We start from the raw sequence: 19,417 nt of genomic DNA, 5'->3' as shown, positions 1-19,417 counted from the left end.
GTTTCTAACCTAGGACAGTTATTCCTAAAACAGTCTAATGAGGTACTACCTAAATTAAAAACCTTGGAAAAAGATCTACAAAAGAAAGAAGAGCAGATAAAAGACTTGAATGATAAAGTTGTTAAAATGGATCAAAGGATTATGAAATTTGAAACAGTACAATCTACTATGATTAAAGACTTGACGAGCCTAAGGGTTAAAATGGAAATCTTTGACAATTATACTAAAAATTGTAACCTCAGATTCGTCAATTTTCCTAAACTTCAGAATGTTGCTCCTATGGAAATGTTGAAGCGCTATATGCGCGAAATACTATTAATTCCTGAACAAAATTTACCACCAATGACTATGGCTTATTATATCCCTGGGAAAGACCTAAATCAACCCGAAGCTCCATTAGATGTCTCACTTTTGTTAGAGACTTCGGATATTGATCTAGCGACTGCAGCCACATTAGTGGCAACGGTCGCATTGTTACCAGACAAGAGTTGGATTTTTCGTCTATTTTTTCGTAACAAAGATAAACCTTTTTTAGGTTTTAAAATATTATTATTTCCGGATGTCTCTAAGGAGACAAGAAGACGGAGGAAACAATTCTTGCTCTTTAAGCCGGAGATTCTGCACTTGGGGGGTACTTTTTTTTTAAGATACCCCTGCAAGTGCATAATAAGGGTTAGAGAAAAAAAATATGTATTTACAGAACCTGCTCATGTGTCGGCACTTATAGCCTCAGTAAAAGTGGAAAAGCGCTAAATATATAAAATAACTCTGCCTAGTTGAATTAGTATGTCTTCCGATATCTATTTTCCTTGTAATGTTTTTTCTCCTTTTGTTTTCCGAAATCTTGGATCTGAATTTATGGACTTGAGTATTGTTTTCTTTTGAAAACGTGAGGAATTCACCTTTTCCTTTATTATAATGATTGAGTATGTTATTGTTAAATGGATACTATCCTGAACAAGAATTTTGCTTGTAATATATTTAATAATATGAATAAATAAATAAAATAAAAAAAAGAGGGTAATTCTATAACAGGGCATCCACTGATATTAGAGCCTATTTTAAACCTTTTTATAAAAAAAACATCTGTAAAACTCATATCATATCGTATTTGTTGGAATTTATTAACTACCTTTTATGAAGAGATTCACCCAAGGCACTGTACTTCAGGTACAGTTTAATATAAGACTTACAATTTTGTTAACAGCATAACGATAGTAAAATGACCAAATATAAGCATAAATACAGTCAATGGGTTAAACTTGGAAATGGCGAATTGAAACCTAGTAATAGAACTAACATGAAACAGTATCAGAAATATACACATTTAACAACACTGTAAACAGGCCCGTGCCAAGGGTCTGTGCCGCCCCCCCGCAGACGAACAGTTGGCGCCCCCCCCCGCAGATGAACAGTTGGCGCGCGCCCCCTCCCCCCCCCCATGAAGATGATCGCGGCGCGCCCTGGGGGCCTTTAAATCTTTTACTTGCAGTCGCAGCAGCATCTGTGAAAGCGGAGCGCTGCCGACGTCTCCCTTCCCGCTGTTGGTTCCCTCAGTGTCCTGCCTTCTTCTGACATCAGAAGAAGGCGGGACACTGAGGGAACCAACAGCGCGAAGGGAAGGGAGACGTCGGCAGCGCTCCGCTTTTACAGACGCTGCTGCGACTGCAAGTAAAAGATTTAAAGGCCTCGGCGGCGCGGGGCGAGGGTAAGCACCGCGGCGGTGCCCTCCAGAGGTGGGCGCCCTCCTGCGGTGCTTACCCCGCTTACCGCATCGGCACGGCCCTGACTGTAAAACAATCATATAACCAAAATATGGTATATGTACGGTGCCTTGAAATGATAGGGGATGACTCTGAAGATGAGGGATAGATGGTATGAGAATTTGGAAAATGTATGGATTCACACTTGGTAGAATTCAGAAATAGATGATTAACATGAAGCCAAATAGACACAGCATGCAAACAATGGTTAATAGAGGAAGAATCCATTGAGGAAGAGTGAATAGAATCTGTACATAATGGACCAAATTCTATAAATGGTGCCTAAAAATTGGCACTGAAAAACCCTCACGCTTAGTGCTATTCTATAAACCTCACCTAAAGTTAGGCGCGGTTTATAGAATACACATAGAGCCATTTATACCAACTAAAACCTGGTTTAATTCCCGTGCCTAATTCAGACGCAGATCGGGCATAATTTGTAACTGTGCGTGTCATTTTCAGGAACGCCCACAACCTGCTCATGTCCCTCCTATAGCCATGCCCCGTTTTGTGATCCACGCATTAGAATGTAGACGCACCACTTTACAGAATACACTTAGAAAGTTGTGTGTGTAAATTCTAATTAGTGCCAATAATTGCTTGTTAGTGGCCAATTATTGGTGCCGATTAGCCTGTTAAGCGATTAAGTTGCACATGCAAATCAGCTACACTCGCTGATTTGCATGCGCAACTTTGGTCGTGGCTTATAGAATCTGGGGGAAACTGCATAGCAATATGGACTACCACCAAGAGGTTGATTTAGTAGTGGGAGAAGAGACATTAAAGAGGGGCAAGGAGAGAGCCTTGAGGAACACACATAGAGAAATGAAGGATGATGAATAAGAAGAACTATGATTAACTTGAAAGGATCTATCTGTAAGATAAGACTGAAATAGGAGAGACCTGTGTCTGAAATTGTCTGAAATTCCTAAATCTTGAAGGTGCTGAAGTAAATCATGATCAACCAAATCGAATGCTGCAGAGAGACAGAGCAAAACCAGGATGATCTAAGTTGGTCTAGGGAACTCCTAAATCTCATTATGAAGAGCTGTAAGTAATGATTCTGTACTATGCCCTTTTATAAAACCTTGTCGAGGATGAAGTACTAGTGATTTATCTAAGAATGGTATAAAGAGGTCATGAATAATTTTATTTCCAAAAGTTTGGAGAGAAAAGGGAGATTGGAAATAGGCCTAAAATTAGTGGAATCGGAGAGATCTAAGTTTTGATTTCTTGAGGAATGGTGTTGCTGTTGCATATTTCCAAAGGCCTATATCTTGTAAAAGAGGCAAAAATAACAGGAGAGAGGTAAATTTGCAAAAAAGTGGGGCTTGCCAAAGGTCTAAAGGAGAGGAAGAAGGGTTTAAAATGGAGAGAGATCTAGTGGCTGGAGTGAGAGAGAGAAAAGTATTCCAGCTGGAGGAAGGAAAATGGGGAGGAGGGGACGAAGGAGAGTAGGTAGAGTGGGATGACAAAGGGACAGGAGTGATGTGTAATACGACTGAGAGGAGGACAGAAGGGCAGCCTGGAGACTTTAAACCTTATCTTGAAAATAAAGAGCTGGGAGAAAATCTGAGGCTGATATTCAGAAGTTGAAGAAGCAGAAGGAAAGAGTATCAAGAACCTCAAAATGTTTGATGCTTGTTGGAAGAGGTGGTAATGATTCTAAAACAATAAGAATATTTAGTCTTCCTAGGTTTAACATGGTATTCGGTGCTGCGAAAAGAGCAGTGACTGGGCAAAGAGTGCCTTTTCCACCATATGAATTCTGCATGTCGACATGTTTAAAGAAGTGTAATTCTGTGAGATACCAAGGAGAACACTTACGGAAACTTTTAGTAGCATGTTGGAGAATGGAAGATAATTGTTGATCCAGCAAAACCCCTGGTGAATGTAAATGTATAGAGGAGAGTCCATGTTCTAACATATTGGGGTCAGGAGAGGCTAAGGGCCTTTTATGAAAGATGACAGGCTGGGGAGGAAGAGTGTATCTAATCATGTAATGATCAACCACATACTGGCTGAAAGTAAAAAGAATGAGGCCAGATAGAACCAGACATACAGAGTTCAGCAACCAGAAAGAAGCATTGATCTAAAGAGGCAGTATGTGGTGGTGGGGTGATTGAAGTCAGAAAAAACCCCTAGAGGTATCTGAGTAATTAACCCCCCCTGTTTACAAATCTGCGCTAGTGGTAGCCGGTGTGGTAATATCGACACAGCCCATTCAGTTCGTATGGACTGTGTCATCATTGCTGCATGGCAGCTGCTAGTGTGACTTTATAAACAGGGGGGTAAGTGACTTGGCAGCCCAGGGAGAGGCCTGCAAGTGGGAGAAATAAAGTATCACCACACACCCCTTCCCCCCACATCTACTGGGCCTACAGTAGTAGGGAAAAAAAAACCCCAGGGGCTGTCTCGCCTGGCCACAGCCAGGTTTCAGTGATGCACATGACCTGTAAGTGGAACAAAGAAATAAGAGCAGATAGAAGAGGGTTTTTGTGTCGTAGTTAGCAGATCATTCCTTAGAGAGTACCAGACTGGTGTAGATGTGAAGAGAACATGGTGTAGATTGAGAAGACAACATGGGCTACAAACGGACCTACTGGCAGGTATCAAAAGCAGTCTTTATCTCCAATGTACAGCAACAGCTGCTGAATCCCAAGAGAGAGAGAGTACATCCCTGAAGCAGAGGAAGGACGAACACAAAGGAATAAGAAGAAGAGTAAGTGAAGGGAAAGGACACCTCTAAAGGTGCTCCAAGGAGCAGGATCTGTTCTTATGTCATGCTTCTTTGGCACTTGTGGTGCAAACACATTGTAGCTGCAGGTTCTTTGTACTGGAGTGGAAGTGACATCACCTTGTCTGGCATCTTGTGTAGCAGCTACACCTTGTGTAGCAGCAGGAGTTATAGGAACTGAAACAAAGAGCTAAGCGGCAGCAGAAACCTATACAGGAGATGAGGTAAAAATCATAGAGATAGCAACAACGCACATAAAGAGAACAGTGCTAGCCAAGTGCATTGGAAGTAACATCACTGTGGCTGACGCATAGCAGTGAGTGCTAAAAGGAGATAAAAGGGAAGCAGGGACAGGGAGCTAAAAGGAAGCAGTAACTTTGCCTACTGCCTAGCAAAGTTATATAACTCTTGAGCTGTGTTGGGATTTGTTTTAATAGAAGATACAAATTGGGACGTTTTCAGCAATTTGGAACACACTTTCTCCCAGATTTTATAAAGGGTGCCCAAAAAGAGGCACAGATCCCAGATTGGCACCCAAAATAGTTAATGAGTTCCAATGATTTAATTATCGAGGCTAACGAGCACTATTTATGATTTGGATGCCGATCTGGCTGCACTCTATTCTGTAACAATAGGTGCCTAAATTGGATCGCTCGTGACTCAAAAGGGGGCATAGGCATGGGTGGGGATCCGTGTTACAATATAGTGGGGATCTGCACCCAACTTATGCACCAGGATTTACACAAGGTTTCAGCTGGCATAAGTGCTTGCATCCAAAGTTGAGCACTGAATCTGACATTCAACACTATTCTATGCTCTTTATTGAATAATGTCGACTGCTGAATTTATCGGCACCTAATTTTTGGCACCATTTATAGAATGTCCCCCTTTTGAGCCATGAATTACTCTATTGATTATTGAATTGAAGGCACTGGAAGGATATGGGGCACTACAAAAACTGTCTTTCACTAAACATACATTCAAAATCATGTGATTTCCTTTCAGAAATTCAGACTACACGAAAGTCTGACATGTTTTCATATATAGACTGATGGCCCTCACTCATGATATTGTTTATTAGCGTTTATATTGGTACTCTGTGTCCAAAATTTGAATATTAAGTTTAGTATGGCAAAGGGGCCTTATGTGTAGAAATGCAACATGCTGTGTATTTAAAAGAGAAGGAAATAGAGAAGCTAGTGCATAGTGAAGAATGGAAGGTTTGGTAATGGTGAGTGTTTGGAGATATTGATATATTTGGATGGTCTTACAGACAAGTGGGCTAATCCATTTTTCATACCTGAGATGGTTGGCCTAATTGTTCTTGTGGTCAATGGAGATAGACTGTTGAATTGCACTCAAATGTCTGCCAGTTTCATTGGCTTTTAGCTTAGTCCACTTATCCATAGGTAAATATTGATTTCTTGATGCACTAGATCCAAAAAGCTACAAATTTGCAAAATTGAGGGTTAACTTATTTTGTCCATAAGACCATTCATTGATGATAATTTATAGTGAGATCTTATATGAGAAGGGAATAAATGCTGGTGCAAAGCAGGCTATGCAATTGCTCCTTCAGCCACTGAATACTGGTGGCTTTATTTAACAGTATATTTCTTATTCTCTTTTATGCCTTTTCTAGTTCATTATGAATTCATTTGATTTCTTCTCCGTTTGGTTCAAATATTTATGCAGGCCTGGAATTCCCACTAGGGACAGTAGACAGTACCTAGGGTTTCCATGGTGAAAGGGGTATCTCCTCTTACATTCATCCCCATAGCATTTTCTGAATGCATTATCCCATTGGACCTTTAAAGGTGCAGGAGCTGTTGGTCTGGACTGTAAAATTAAATTTAAATCAATTCTTATATACCGCTAATATCCCCTTTCCAGGGTTCAGTGTAGTTTACATTCTAGGTGAGACACATTAGAGACTGTTGGATTAATTCATGAGACTAAAAACATTAAGGAAAGGATAATGGATGATACTAGGAAGAAGAAGTTATGAAGTAGTCTTTGGGAAGAGAAAGGTTTTTAGCATCTTTCTGAAGTGGAGGAGTGGCCTAGTGGTTAGGGTGGTGGACTTTGGTCCTGGGGAACTGAGTTCGATTCCCACTTCAGGCACAGGCAGCTCCTTGTGACTCTGGGCAAGTCACTTAACCCTCCATTTCCCCATGTAAGCCGCATTGAGCCTGCCATGAGTGGGAAAGCGCGGAGTACAAATGTAACAAAAAAAAAAAAAGTTGAGGTAGCAGTTTTCTGTTCTAATGGGAATTGGTAGAGTTCCATATTTTGACTCCAAGAACGGGGAATGATTTTGAATTGTCTTCTGGAACGGTGATTCTAGCATCAGTTGATTTTTCAGTCTGTTAGTCTGGACCAGACATAGCGAAGCGATCTTAGTCAGCAGTTCAGAGGTGAGGCCCTGTAGGATTTGAAAAACTAAACAAGCAGCTTTGAATCCGAGACTTTCTGCTACGGGAAGCCAGTTCAGTTTGTTTAGATGAGTTGAAACATTAGTATATCTATTCAATCTGTATATTAGTCTAGCAGCTGTGTTCTGTGTGATTTGCATATTTTTGTGCTATTGACACTTTAGTACCAAGCAATAGAACATTACAGTAATCCAAGTGAGGATGGAGTAACATTTGAACTAGTAGTGTAAAGGCTTTTTGGTCGAAGAATGATCTGACTAGATGTAGCTATTTTGAATGGTGTTTTCTTCCATAGCAGGTTAATATGGGAAGCGAAGGTGAGTAGAATCATCTCCCTTGCCTGTTCTCCCCCACACACTTTTTAAGGGCAAGTATGATGGAACGTCATCACACAGGAAAGTGTCACGGGGAAGGAAGAGGCAGCACCCTTATTACACATCCTCATAGGGGAACTGCTTCATCTCCCCCAATCCTTCTGCCCACCTTTTGCATCATCAGAAGGGGAGTTCATATTATTCTTCTCCATTCGCCACTCCTGCACCTTCTGGTGCTTAGAAGTTAAATTCAATCCTTCTTAGACTTCAAAATTCCAAGTATATTTGTGCCATTCTTAGACAGTTCAATACTTTAGCCAGTTAATATTCATAGTTAATTGATGTGAACAAATTATAGGTTTGTAAATGATGTGAACTCCTGTCTTGTATCTTTGTTTTGAATGCAGATATTAAAAACTGGCCTGGTTGTAGTAAAAAACATGAAAATTATTGGACTACATTGTTCCGGTGCAGAACTGCATGCAGGCCAGATTGCTGTTATTAAACATGGATCAAGACTTAAAGATTGTGACCTTTATTTCTCCAGAAAGCCTTGTTCAGCTTGCCTAAAAATGATTGTGAATGGTAAGTAAGGAACAAAAGGTTTGGCCAATTTATTTTTAAATTTGTTTATTATCATTTGCAAATAAATCATAAGCAACAATACTTGCTACAGAAAAAAACAAATAAGCATTTGTTAATTAAGGAAACAATGTAAGGAATATAATAATATTCTTTCTTATACCACCAAAAGTGAGGAGAGAGACCTACAATAATACAGGGAGTAAAAGGAATAACAATTATTGAGGAATAGCCTTAACACGCTTTCTCAAGGCAGAGTACAATAATATCCAACTAATTATTTAGAGATTTTCTTAAGGTCCAAAGAAAGCTCTTAATTGGACTGAAATGAAAAAGGTATACTTGAGTCCTAAATATTGTACTAAGCATTTGGTGGGGGGGAAGCTAGTAAAAAGTAGCTCCCAAATCCTGTGTCTCCACACGCATCACTAGTTCTTTCTTTCAATCCTGAGTTGTCTTAGTCAAATCAGGAAATAACCACAATTTTTAAAGTCATTCTAGAGTTACAAAAGTACAGCTTCATTACCAAGTTCAGATCTTGCTCAAAAACAAATGAGACTAACAAAGTAACTCTTTCGTGAACAACAGTGAATGACTTCCAGAACTTCAGATAAATCTCATAAAGCATTTTCTTCTTGATCCAGTACTTACTCAGCCAGTGCAGATCCCAAAAAATATTTGGTTGAATCAACCACATATTTTTTGAAGTATTCCATGTGATCTAGACCAACTGCCTAAAGGAAAATTAAGTACTCAAGGGTTTAATCTGCAATTATAAATTTCCAACTGTTCAAATTTACGTTGCATCACAGTTCTTTCATTCAGTATTGTAGAAACAGTAGTTTTCAGTTCTCAGTTTGGGTCTTTTGGGAAAAAAAACCATACCATCCTGCTTAACCTTCTCAACAGATTTTGATAACAAGTCCACCTTACCCGCCAAGCCAGAAATCTCATTAGATGCTTTACTGACCGTCAAGTCCAGCTTCTTCAGAATCTTCCAGATTACCTCCAGAGTCACCGCTGTGGGTTCAAGCGAACTAGCTGCAGACCCTGTTATCTCCACATCGACAGCTAACTCCTCGGCATCCCTGACCCCCATGCCTCAGGGTTCCGAAGAAGCACCAACTGCTTCCAGGTCACCTGTGGACAGGGCGCGAACAGCTGCCGGACACAGTGGAGCAGTGGATGCTGGAGGGGACAGAGAAACATCTTGCCTCGAGTATGGACGCTTCCTCACCCAAACACTTAGCAGGGCCTTCTTCTCTTGGCAGTTCCTGAGATTGTTTGGAGACAAAACGTTCAACGAGGTTCGAGCTGGCACAGGAAGAGCCTTCAGAATCCCCTTTCGCTTTGTATGAGGCATAGTCATAAAAAGAAAGCTTCAAAGAAGAACCAAGAAATGCTGAGCAGGTATGGAGCTCCAAACTGCCATTCTGCCATCTTGGCCACTCCCTCTTGCCAAATTTTAATTTTGAAAATTAGAGCAAAATGATTTGCTGAGCTTTTTATTTTTTCCTCCAGTGGGCTCTCCGTTGCATTATTTAAAACATCAGATTTGCTTATCTTCTCCTCTGTTACAAACTCAATTCTCCATGCTTTCCAACCTAGCTGCACTATGAAGGAACTTCTATAACAGGGCACCTGATAGGAGCGTATCCTATGAAGGACTGTAGGAACCTACTTTCCTTTATAGAATGTTAGCATAATCAAATCTGTTCGCACTTTGCATTTATACCAGCTTCCGAGCTGCTGTAAGTGGGAGCTCCTAAGTGCTGCAGATACTCACATTACTTACAGCAGTGGTTCCCAAACCCGGTCCTGGAGATGTCCCAGCCAGTCAGGCTTTCAGGATATCCACAGTAAATATTGGATAGTGGAGGGCAGACTTATACGGTCTGTGCCAGAGCCGGTGATGGGAGGCGGGACTGGTGGTTGGGAGACGGGAAATACTGCTGGGCAGACTTGTACGGTCTGTGCCCTGAAAAAGGCAGGTACAAATCAAGGTAAGGTATACACATATGAGTTTATCCTGTTGGGCAGACTGGATGGACCATGCAGGTCTTTTTCTGCCGTCATCTACTATGTTACTATATGTGAGAGAGATTTGCATGTGTGGAGGCAGTGCATGCAAATCTGTCTCATGAATATTCATTGTGTATATCCTGAAAACCTGACTGGCTGGGGTGCCTCGAGAACCAGGTTTTGGGAACCACCGACTTACAGTATTCTGTGTGTTATGTAAGTTTGAGCTCTGCCCATCTATACAAATACATGCTATGATACCGATTCTGTAAATTGGCATCCACATTTGGGCACCCAGATGCAGCATGATTTGCACCAATTATCTAATGGCATCTGGGTGCCCAGTTTCTGTTATAGAATACTAGTTCAAACCAGCATTGGTCTGCCAAAATGTACATTCACCACTTACAGCAGGTCTGTAGCTGGTATAAATGAGCACATGTAAACGCTGCAAGCTTATACTCACATCTTATAGTATTCTATAAAGTGTGTGCATCAGTGGGAGACGCACCCATGCCCCACCTTCACTTGTACACCCCTCTCGCAGATGCGCACGATGCCACTTAGGCGCGCCCTTATAGATTAGAGCTTCGGCCATGCGTGTATAAGAAACAATTAGGTGGGTTAACTGCTGGCACATAGTTATAAAACTCAAAATTCTCTTCCCATATTATGATATTCAACAAAAACAAATCAGCTATAATTTCTCAATAATGTTCTGTTCAGTTTTTAAATATGCTCATACGTTTTCAGACGGACCTTCACAGACCATCAGATCTTAAACTCAGTCACCAGGTAAGCAATCATCGCATTTTCTCATGCAGTGTACAATGTTAAAATAAAATTGTGAAATATTTAAGCTTTCTGAAGTGTTTGATATTGGGTCCCACTTCAGAAAGCTTAAGTATTTCAAAATTGTATTAACCTTGTACTGTTACAAGAAATGATTTATCTTGGGGGAAAGAGCTCTAGAGCACTTGCTAATGTTTATAATTTTATATATATATATATATATATATATATATATATATATATATATATATATATATATATATTCTCCACCAGTTGCTAATTAAAGCAACAATAATTACAATTGCAATGAATTAAATATCGCTGTTGAAATGCGGTGTCCTGCATTTCCAGATTTAAAGTTATGCACCCAGGACACAAAGAGACTATATTTTTAGCTTCAAAAAGATTTATTAAGTTACAATATGATTAATGCAATCATATAAATAAGGTTACAAACGAGATATAGTTCTTTTATTTTATTTATTTATTCATATTATTAAATATATTACAAGCAAAATTCTTGTTCAGGATAGTATCCATTTAACAATAACATACTCAATCATTATAATAAAGGAAAAGGTGAATTCCTCACGTTTTCAAAAGAAAACAATACTCAAGTCCATAAATTCAGATCCAAGATTTCGGAAAACAAAAGGAGAAAAAACATTACAAGGAAAATAGATATCGGAAGACATACTAATTCAACTAGGCAGAGTTATTTTATATATTTAGCGCTTTTCCACTTTTACTGAGGCTATAAGTGCCGACACATGAGCAGGTTCTGTAAATACATATTTTTTTTCTCTAACCCTTATTATGCACTTGCAGGGGTATCTTAAAAAAAAAGTACCCCCCAAGTGCAGAATCTCCGGCTTAAAGAGCAAGAATTGTTTCCTCCGTCTTCTTGTCTCCTTAGAGACATCCGGAAATAATAATATTTTAAAACCTAAAAAAGGTTTATCTTTGTTACGAAAAAATAGACGAAAAATCCAACTCTTGTCTGGTAACAATGCGACCGTTGCCACTAATGTGGCTGCAGTCGCTAGATCAATATCCGAAGTCTCTAACAAAAGTGAGACATCTAATGGAGCTTCGGGTTGATTTAGGTCTTTCCCAGGGATATAATAAGCCATAGTCATTGGTGGTAAATTTTGTTCAGGAATTAATAGTATTTCGCGCATATAGCGCTTCAACATTTCCATAGGAGCAACATTCTGAAGTTTAGGAAAATTGACGAATCTGAGGTTACAATTTTTAGTATAATTGTCAAAGATTTCCATTTTAACCCTTAGGCTCGTCAAGTCTTTAATCATAGTAGATTGTACTGTTTCAAATTTCATAATCCTTTGATCCATTTTAACAACTTTATCATTCAAGTCTTTTAGAGAGATATAGTTCTTTTAAGAGATCTTTACAGATAATCTGTACTTAAGTAAGGTAGCCAGTTTAAAAGTTAAGGTTACAGTTTAACTTACAGGAGAGTCTTTGTCACAAGCATGCTGTGATGAGCCATGTGGTCAGGAGCAGGGAGCAGGGCTTCTGCAGTGAATGGATCTGAGTTGCTTGCAGCTGAAGAGAGAATCTGCTTCTTGGGGAAACAGCTTTTGCTTTTATATCTTGCAAGCTGCAGGAGGATATGATCACAGAGTTCCAGCACCTGCTTCCTGGTTTGCACTGGATAGCTTGCAAGGCATTATGGTTATTGTAGTCTGTTCACATGGTCACATTATAAGTCTTTCCTTTCTGCAGATGTCCTGGCGCCCATTTGTCTGATAGCTGATGGGAGGGGGCAGGTATACCTCTGATGACAGGCAAATGTTTTGTTTATGGGTTTCCTCTGAGTTCCCAGGGAAAAGGGGAAAGAAGGTATTGAAATGCAGTTTCAATACATCTTTTAAAAGCTGCATTTTTAAATTGGTATATCTGATTCAGCATAATCTGCTCAATAATTCTGACACCATGTTACAGTACATTATTCTAAACATTTACACATATAATTGGCAAGTAATCGTTAGCACTTATGTTACAGAATTACCTCCTATATGCCCTGGAATAATCTTGATCTGGTGCACCATGCCTCTCTTATCATATTCAAGTCCCACCTAAAAACCTACTGTACCTTTCTGATGATACTAAATCGTAAACTTTGGCTTTTCTAAATTTATAGTAAGTAAAAACATGAAGGGATATTACAAAATGAGTCATTATAAAACCTTCAATGTAGATTCCAAGAAAAATTTCTGTAGAGCAGGTTTATCCAAGTTCAGTCCTCGAGGGCTGCAAGCAGAGCAGGTTTTCAAGATATCCCTAATAAGTATCTGTGAGAGAGATCTGCATATAACGGATGCAGTGGCAATGCAAATCTTGCTCATTCATATTCATTAGGGATGTTTGCAGCCCTGAAGGACTGAACCTGGATGAGCCTGCTATAAAGAATCATGCTAATTTAGAGGCATTTTATTTAAGGAAAAAAAAAACAAGCCAAAACCTATAATTAATACCCTTTGAAAAATTGTTTATTACTCACCATATCTTCTTAAAAGGTTTTAAAAGTGTGATCTGACAATGGCTGCTGTTTTGCGTTCTTCATTGGTTCATCAAACCAACAAAACTCTGATTGCCAAATATTTAGTGGGTATACCCTATGATTATTTTATTACACATACAAGGGTTACAATTGATTATATAATTAGTCATGCTGTATCATCTACTCATATACTGCACTAATTAATTATTGATCACAAATAACATTATCATAATATCCACTGTAACATTTATTACATCTCAAAATTCCCATACATCCGCATACAGTCTCGCATGTTGCTCAAAAACTGTGCTTCACCACAATAACCCAATAACACAATTTCATCTACCCCAACTGTCCAACATGATCCCCAAAGTTGTATAAAACAGATCCTTCCATAACGCGGTAATCACTCCGCTTCCGCTGCAACACAAATGTCCTGATAATCCACAGTTCAATTGATGGCACCCTTATAGACGAAAGTCTCATTCTTTCACAACTGAAGACACCTCAGCGATTGAGCCACAACAACAAACCCCGTTACAAGGTCATTGTACCAGCGACAGGCAAGCAATCATCCCGCTGTAATTATTTTAGGGATCTTAGACCACCTGATCTGGCTTATAAGCATAAGTGAGAGCAGAAGCTAGGGGTAACATATGAGCCATCTGACTGATATTCTATGGAACAATCCTTGGCTATCATTGCTATTGCCTCCAATGTTAAGGAAAATTAATGTTAAGATACTTTATAGATGGTATCTAACTGCAGATCGAATAAGTCACTGGTATCCTCATGCGAATCCCTCATGTTGGCAGGAGTATGGGGGTCTCTGATACCATGGGCTCATCTGGTGGATGTGCCCGAAAGCTAAGGCTTTCTGGAAAAGTATTCATTTTCAGATCCTTTGGATTACTGGGCTGAAGATATGGTGGGGTGCTGGTATATTTTTTTTTGTTTAACAGAACTATTCCAGTCCTGTGTAATGCTCAGATTAGTTTGGTTCGCCACTTGCTCTATGCAGCTAAACTGACATTGGCTGCTGCCTGGAAGGACCAGGGGATTCCATCTGTACTTACATGGAGGCTTACGGGTACCGATTATGAAGATTAACCGCTGAAAGATGCAAAACTGTTGGAACGTGGAAGCGCATTTGGTGTATGTTATGTAATTTGAGTTTCACTAGTGACAGAAATCTCCTCTTTCTGGCTTTTATTATGTTTGAGGTTTTCTGCTTAGCATTTTTTCCCTTCCTATTTCAATTACTTTGGATCTTTCTCTGTCTTTCAATTTTTCTTTCCTCCCCCCCCGTTTATTTTGTTTGCTTGAAATACAGTTGGGTATAAAAGAGAAGTTTGATAGGGTGATATGTTTTTCTTTTTATTGCATTGTTTTTGTTGATAATTATCATTGTGTTTTGTACAGCTTTTGCAAATCTCAATACACAAAAAATGTTAAATATACAAAAAAAGAAACTCTGTCTATTAGGTCAGAAAATGATCCATTGAGCCCAACATCTCATCTCTAACAGGGACCAGTCCAAGTATCCAGCAGATCCTAATAGGAAGATCAATTCACTGTTGTTCACTCACAGCTTCTGGCAGTAGGAGGTGACTTTCCCTAAGTCTGCCTGGCTAATAATTCTTAACAGATCTGTTCTCCAGAAACTCATCCAAACTTTTTTTAAACACAGCTATTCTACTGGCTTTGACCACATCCTCCAGCAATAGATTCCACAATTAATAGTGTGTTAACTAAAAAATACAGGCTTATGTTCTTCTCAGTATGACTTCTTCAACCACGCTCTAAATATAGCAGTCGAATGGATTATAACCAATCTCCACGTGCTTGCCCAAAACTGTTGAAGTTTCAAGTTCTTTTTTTTTCTTTTTTTAAATGTACTATAAACCAAAGTAAGATAACACAAAATAACCTTTACATGTACAACTTCAATATCCATGATCACTAACGTTGAGAAGTTTCAAGTTAGAAGCCATGATATATTCATGCAGGTGATATATTAGTCGTCATTGTCATCAATTGCCAAGTCATTAGTTCGTCTAAAGGGTTTACAGTTCCTAAAAGCAGGGAAAAAGAACCAATACAAAGATGATGGCAAGAATTTAAATCATAATTAAAAAAAACCCAAATAGAATAGAATATTGCTAAACTAAAAAGTATATTTTTGTTGGAGAAGTCTAAAGTCCCACTTTTCCTTTGTAGAAATATGTAGAGGAAAAGAAATTATGCATAGCTTGCTTAATAGGGGCTGTTTGTTCATTTTATCTTAACTAATCGCAGCACCTCCACATCAGAACCCTAAACTGGCTGTCTAGATGAAGGAAAGTTTTCAGCTGTGTTTAAGGCACCCAGGGGCTCCTTTTACCAGGCTGCGGCAAAAGGGGGCCTGTTGTGGTGATGGTGCATGCATTTGACGTACGCTGAGGCCCCCTTTTACCACAGCGGGTAAAAGGTGGGTATTTCCTTTTTCAGGAAATGGCTGTGCGGCAAGTGAAGCACTTGCCTCACAGCCATTTCGGGAGGGAGCCCTTACCACCACCTATTGAGGTGGGAGTAAGGGCTTCTGCGCTAACCCAGCGGTAATGGGCAGTGCGCGGCACAGCCTGATTATTGCCAGGTATACACCAACGCTACAAAAATAAAAATATTTTTGTAGCTGTGGATATGACGGCGCGCTGACAGTGGGAACTACTGCTGGGCTGCTGCAGTAGCTCGGTGGTACTTCCTTTTTAGCGAGTGGTAAGCCCGCTTTGGGCTTACCGCTGCTTTGTAAAAGGGACCCCTAGATTTTCTGCTGCAAATTTTCCTTTTGTAGGATGTTCAGCCTTGGCTGAAAATGAGTGCCCCCTCTTGCCCAAATCTCAATATAGTGAAGATTGTCAGTTGGCTTTCCAACCCCCAGAGTAGATCCTGGGCCCTTCCATTCCTCCAGAATCATAAGTGGAGATTCTAGAGCATTGTCTGTCCTCTATGGCTAGAGGGATGTGATTCCCTCCTGCCAGCACCACTGACCTGTGCTGAATGATGTTGACAGCAGGTGGCATGGTTAGGCTCAGGTTGGCAATGATGCACATTCGTGAAGAGAGAAGATCCTCCGAAATCGTAAGTGGACATTCTGGAGGAGCAGGGGGGCCCCTGGGTTATTTTTGGTGGTGTTACAGGAGGTGGCCAAGGATCTTTATTATATTGGGTGGTGAAACAAAGGAGAGATTGTGGGCTGATCAGTAGCTCAGTTCATGGAGATACCGTCTACATTTAGACTAGCTGTCTCCATGCTTAGTTTTGGCCATATACCTAGCACTGAATTGTAGCATTAAACATCTAAATGATCTTCTCTGCCCTTAATCCATCTAACTGCCACTCGTTCTTTAGGTGCCTGATAAATTTAGGAATTCAGAAGGGGGGCATTTTCACTTAGGAAGTTCTAAACACCTAGGGGTTTTTAAAATTTCAGCCTCTTAGCTTTTGACAATGTGTGCGTTCTGTTTTGCAGCTGGTGTCAACAGAATCTCCTACTGGCCTGCTGATCCTGAAATAAGCTTGCAGAAGAAAGCAGCTGGTTACTGTAGCAATGAAGATGCAACGCTTGATGCCAAAGCTGTAGAAAGATTGAAATCAAATAGTCGAGCTCATGTATGTGTACTGCTTCAACCCTTGGTGTGTTACATGATACAGTTTGTTGAGGAAACGTCCTTAAAGTGTGACTTTATTCAGAAAATTGCGAACATGCAACCTGAGTGTAGCACAGACTTCTTTTCTAAATGTAGGCAAGAAACTATCAAGGAATGTGAAGCACTGTTTTTAATTTCAAATGAAAACTTGCATAAAGAAATACTGAGGACTATAGGTTTGGAAAATCTTTGTGAAAATCCGTATTTCAGCAATCTGAGGCAGAACATGAAAGAACTGATTCTTCTTCTGGGCACAGTGGCATCCAGTGTACCCAGAGACCAAAATTTTGGGTTTTACTGCAGCAATTCACAACAGACTGATGAAATGCCCCATCAAGGCTTGCCCCAGGACATTGCAAGGCACTGCATGGTACAAGCCAGATTACTGACTTATAGAACTGGTGAGTTGTTGCATTATATTTTTTATTTATTTATTTGTTGCATTTGTATCCCACATTTTCCCACCTATTTGCAGGCTCAATGTGGCTTGCATAGTACCGTTGTGGCATTCGTTATTCCTTGGCCATTTTCAAATCCAGGCTAAAAGTCCACCTCTTTAACGCTGCTTTTGACTCCTAACCACTACTCTGTACCCTTTTATCCCTTCCTCTTTAATTCCCTTACCTCTTAGTTGTTCTGTCTGTTTGTCTGTCCTACTTAGATTGTGAGCTCTTTGAGCAGGGACTGTCTTTTTATGTATGATATGCAGCGCTGCGTATGCCTTGTAGCGCTATAGAAGTGATTAGTAGTAGTAGTAGTCAATAAAAGACTCATTGGGGGATCGTAGAGAGGAAGAGTTATGTAGTGTCCATTACGAGCTTTGGTTTCATTGTGTTGCAGGATTCAGGCATTTAAGTTGGGTCGATAGGGTATGCCTTTTTGAACAGGTTGGTTTTTAGTGATTTCCGGAAGTTTAGGTGGTCGAACGTTGTTTTCATGGCTTTTGGTAATGCGTTCCACAGTTGGGTGCTTATGTAGGAGAAGCTGGATGCATAAGTTGAGTGAGTTATCTCTCGCCAGAGTGCCGGGATCTCCCGCTGAACAGCTCCATTTCTGGGGACAGCAGGAAATGCCTTCATTAAATGTTATCATCTGCTTCTACTGGTCTTGCGCCAGCAGGAAATGATGTTTTACAAGGTGTCTCCTGTCGCAGGAAAGGGAGGCTGGGCAGGGGCAGAGCTGTGGGTGGTTCTGGGCGGAGCTATGGGCAGGTTGGGTGGAGCTTGGGGGAGCTATGGGTGGGTTGGGGTGGAGCTATGGGCAGGCTCTAAATCTCCTGCTCTGGAGGCTGACCCCCTTTGGCATCTCTGGAGAGACCATGATAAAATTAGGAATTTAGTTAGAAAGAAAAGCTAAAAGGAGCAGTTGCCAGGATCAAAAGCTTACATGTGGTGTGAATATTATTTTAAAAATAATTTTGGAAGCCCAGATAAAAATATATTCCATTTATTAAATAAAGATTGAAGAATGCCAAACAACAACCAGCATGGCTTAATGGTGAGGTGGAAGAGGCAGTAAAAGTGAGAAGGAAATCTTTCAGAAAATGGAAAGCAGACTCTAATGAAGAAAATATGGATGAGCACAAGTACTGACAAGTTAATAAGGCAGGGCAAGAGATGTTTTTGAAAAGAAGCTTGCTGTTGAGGCTCACATTTACTTACTTAAAATATAATATTCATTTGTATTGATCATTTTTTCTTTGTTCCAGAGGATCACAAAATAGGAGTTGGAGCAGTAATTTGGGCAGAAGGGAGATCTGTAAGTATAAAAATAAGATTTTCATGTTCCTATATTGGTCATATGTACAAAATGTGTGTAGGTTTTTATATTGATTTTGATTCACATTTACCAAAGGAAAAAAATTTAGAACATATTAAGGGGCCTATTTACTGAATAGTATTAGATGTAATTAGATTGTAAGCTCTGTTGAGCAGGGACTATTTCTTTATGTTCAAGTGTACAGCGCTGCGTACGTCTAGTAGCGCTTTAGAAATGATAAGTAGTAGTTCAGTGTTTAACGTGTCTAACAGTAACACGCCATTAACAGCACATTAAACTGCTGCACTGAACTAATATGGAAATTTCAATCAGGCAGTGTGGCATAGACAGTGATTGCAGTTTGCATTTAATGAAGATGTTATTACTGTGTGTTAACTTTTATATTACTTGCTACATTACCAATTAACATCTCTTCCAGAGGTATAGATAACTGTATTCAACATTAGCAGCTACGCTGTTAACATACAGTTGCAACTGTTGCCCTACATGAACAGCATGGCTGCGTTTTCCAGAGTGCTGGGAACAGTTTTCATGGAGGTGTGGCAACTTCCAAGGGATAACTTTTGTATATTACGCATGTTAGGTGCAAAACCTTTATGGTTTAAATTATAGGCCTCTCTTTCCTTCTGCCAGCTAGCTCAGCCATTGGAGAAACAGTCACAGGTCCCTCTGGAAACCAGCCAGCCAGTAAGGGAGCAATTCTATAAAACAGGCTGTAACATTTATGCATGTACTATGCATGTAAATGTTTAGATTATACATACCATATATGTGCAC

At 39.9% G+C, this 19,417-nt stretch overlaps 1 protein-coding gene across 1 annotated transcript in view; it reads left to right on the top strand.

Moving 5' to 3' along the window:
* Window positions 1-19,417, top strand: part of LOC115468631 (cytidine and dCMP deaminase domain-containing protein 1-like) — a 51,673-nt gene that overhangs the window by 9,099 nt on the left and 23,157 nt on the right. Inside the window, exons 3-5 of the mRNA XM_030200474.1 lie at window positions 7,657-7,834; window positions 16,684-17,262; window positions 18,570-18,619. Coding sequence (XP_030056334.1) covers window positions 7,657-7,834; window positions 16,684-17,262; window positions 18,570-18,619 — 807 coding nt within the window. The remainder of the gene's footprint in view (window positions 1-7,656; window positions 7,835-16,683; window positions 17,263-18,569; window positions 18,620-19,417) is intronic.

This window comes from Microcaecilia unicolor, chromosome 4, assembly GCF_901765095.1.
Source record: "Microcaecilia unicolor chromosome 4, aMicUni1.1, whole genome shotgun sequence".
Taxonomy (NCBI): Eukaryota; Metazoa; Chordata; class Amphibia; order Gymnophiona; family Siphonopidae; genus Microcaecilia; species Microcaecilia unicolor.
Note: the sequence above shows the minus strand (reverse complement) of the source record. Positions and strands in the feature narration are given on the sequence as shown.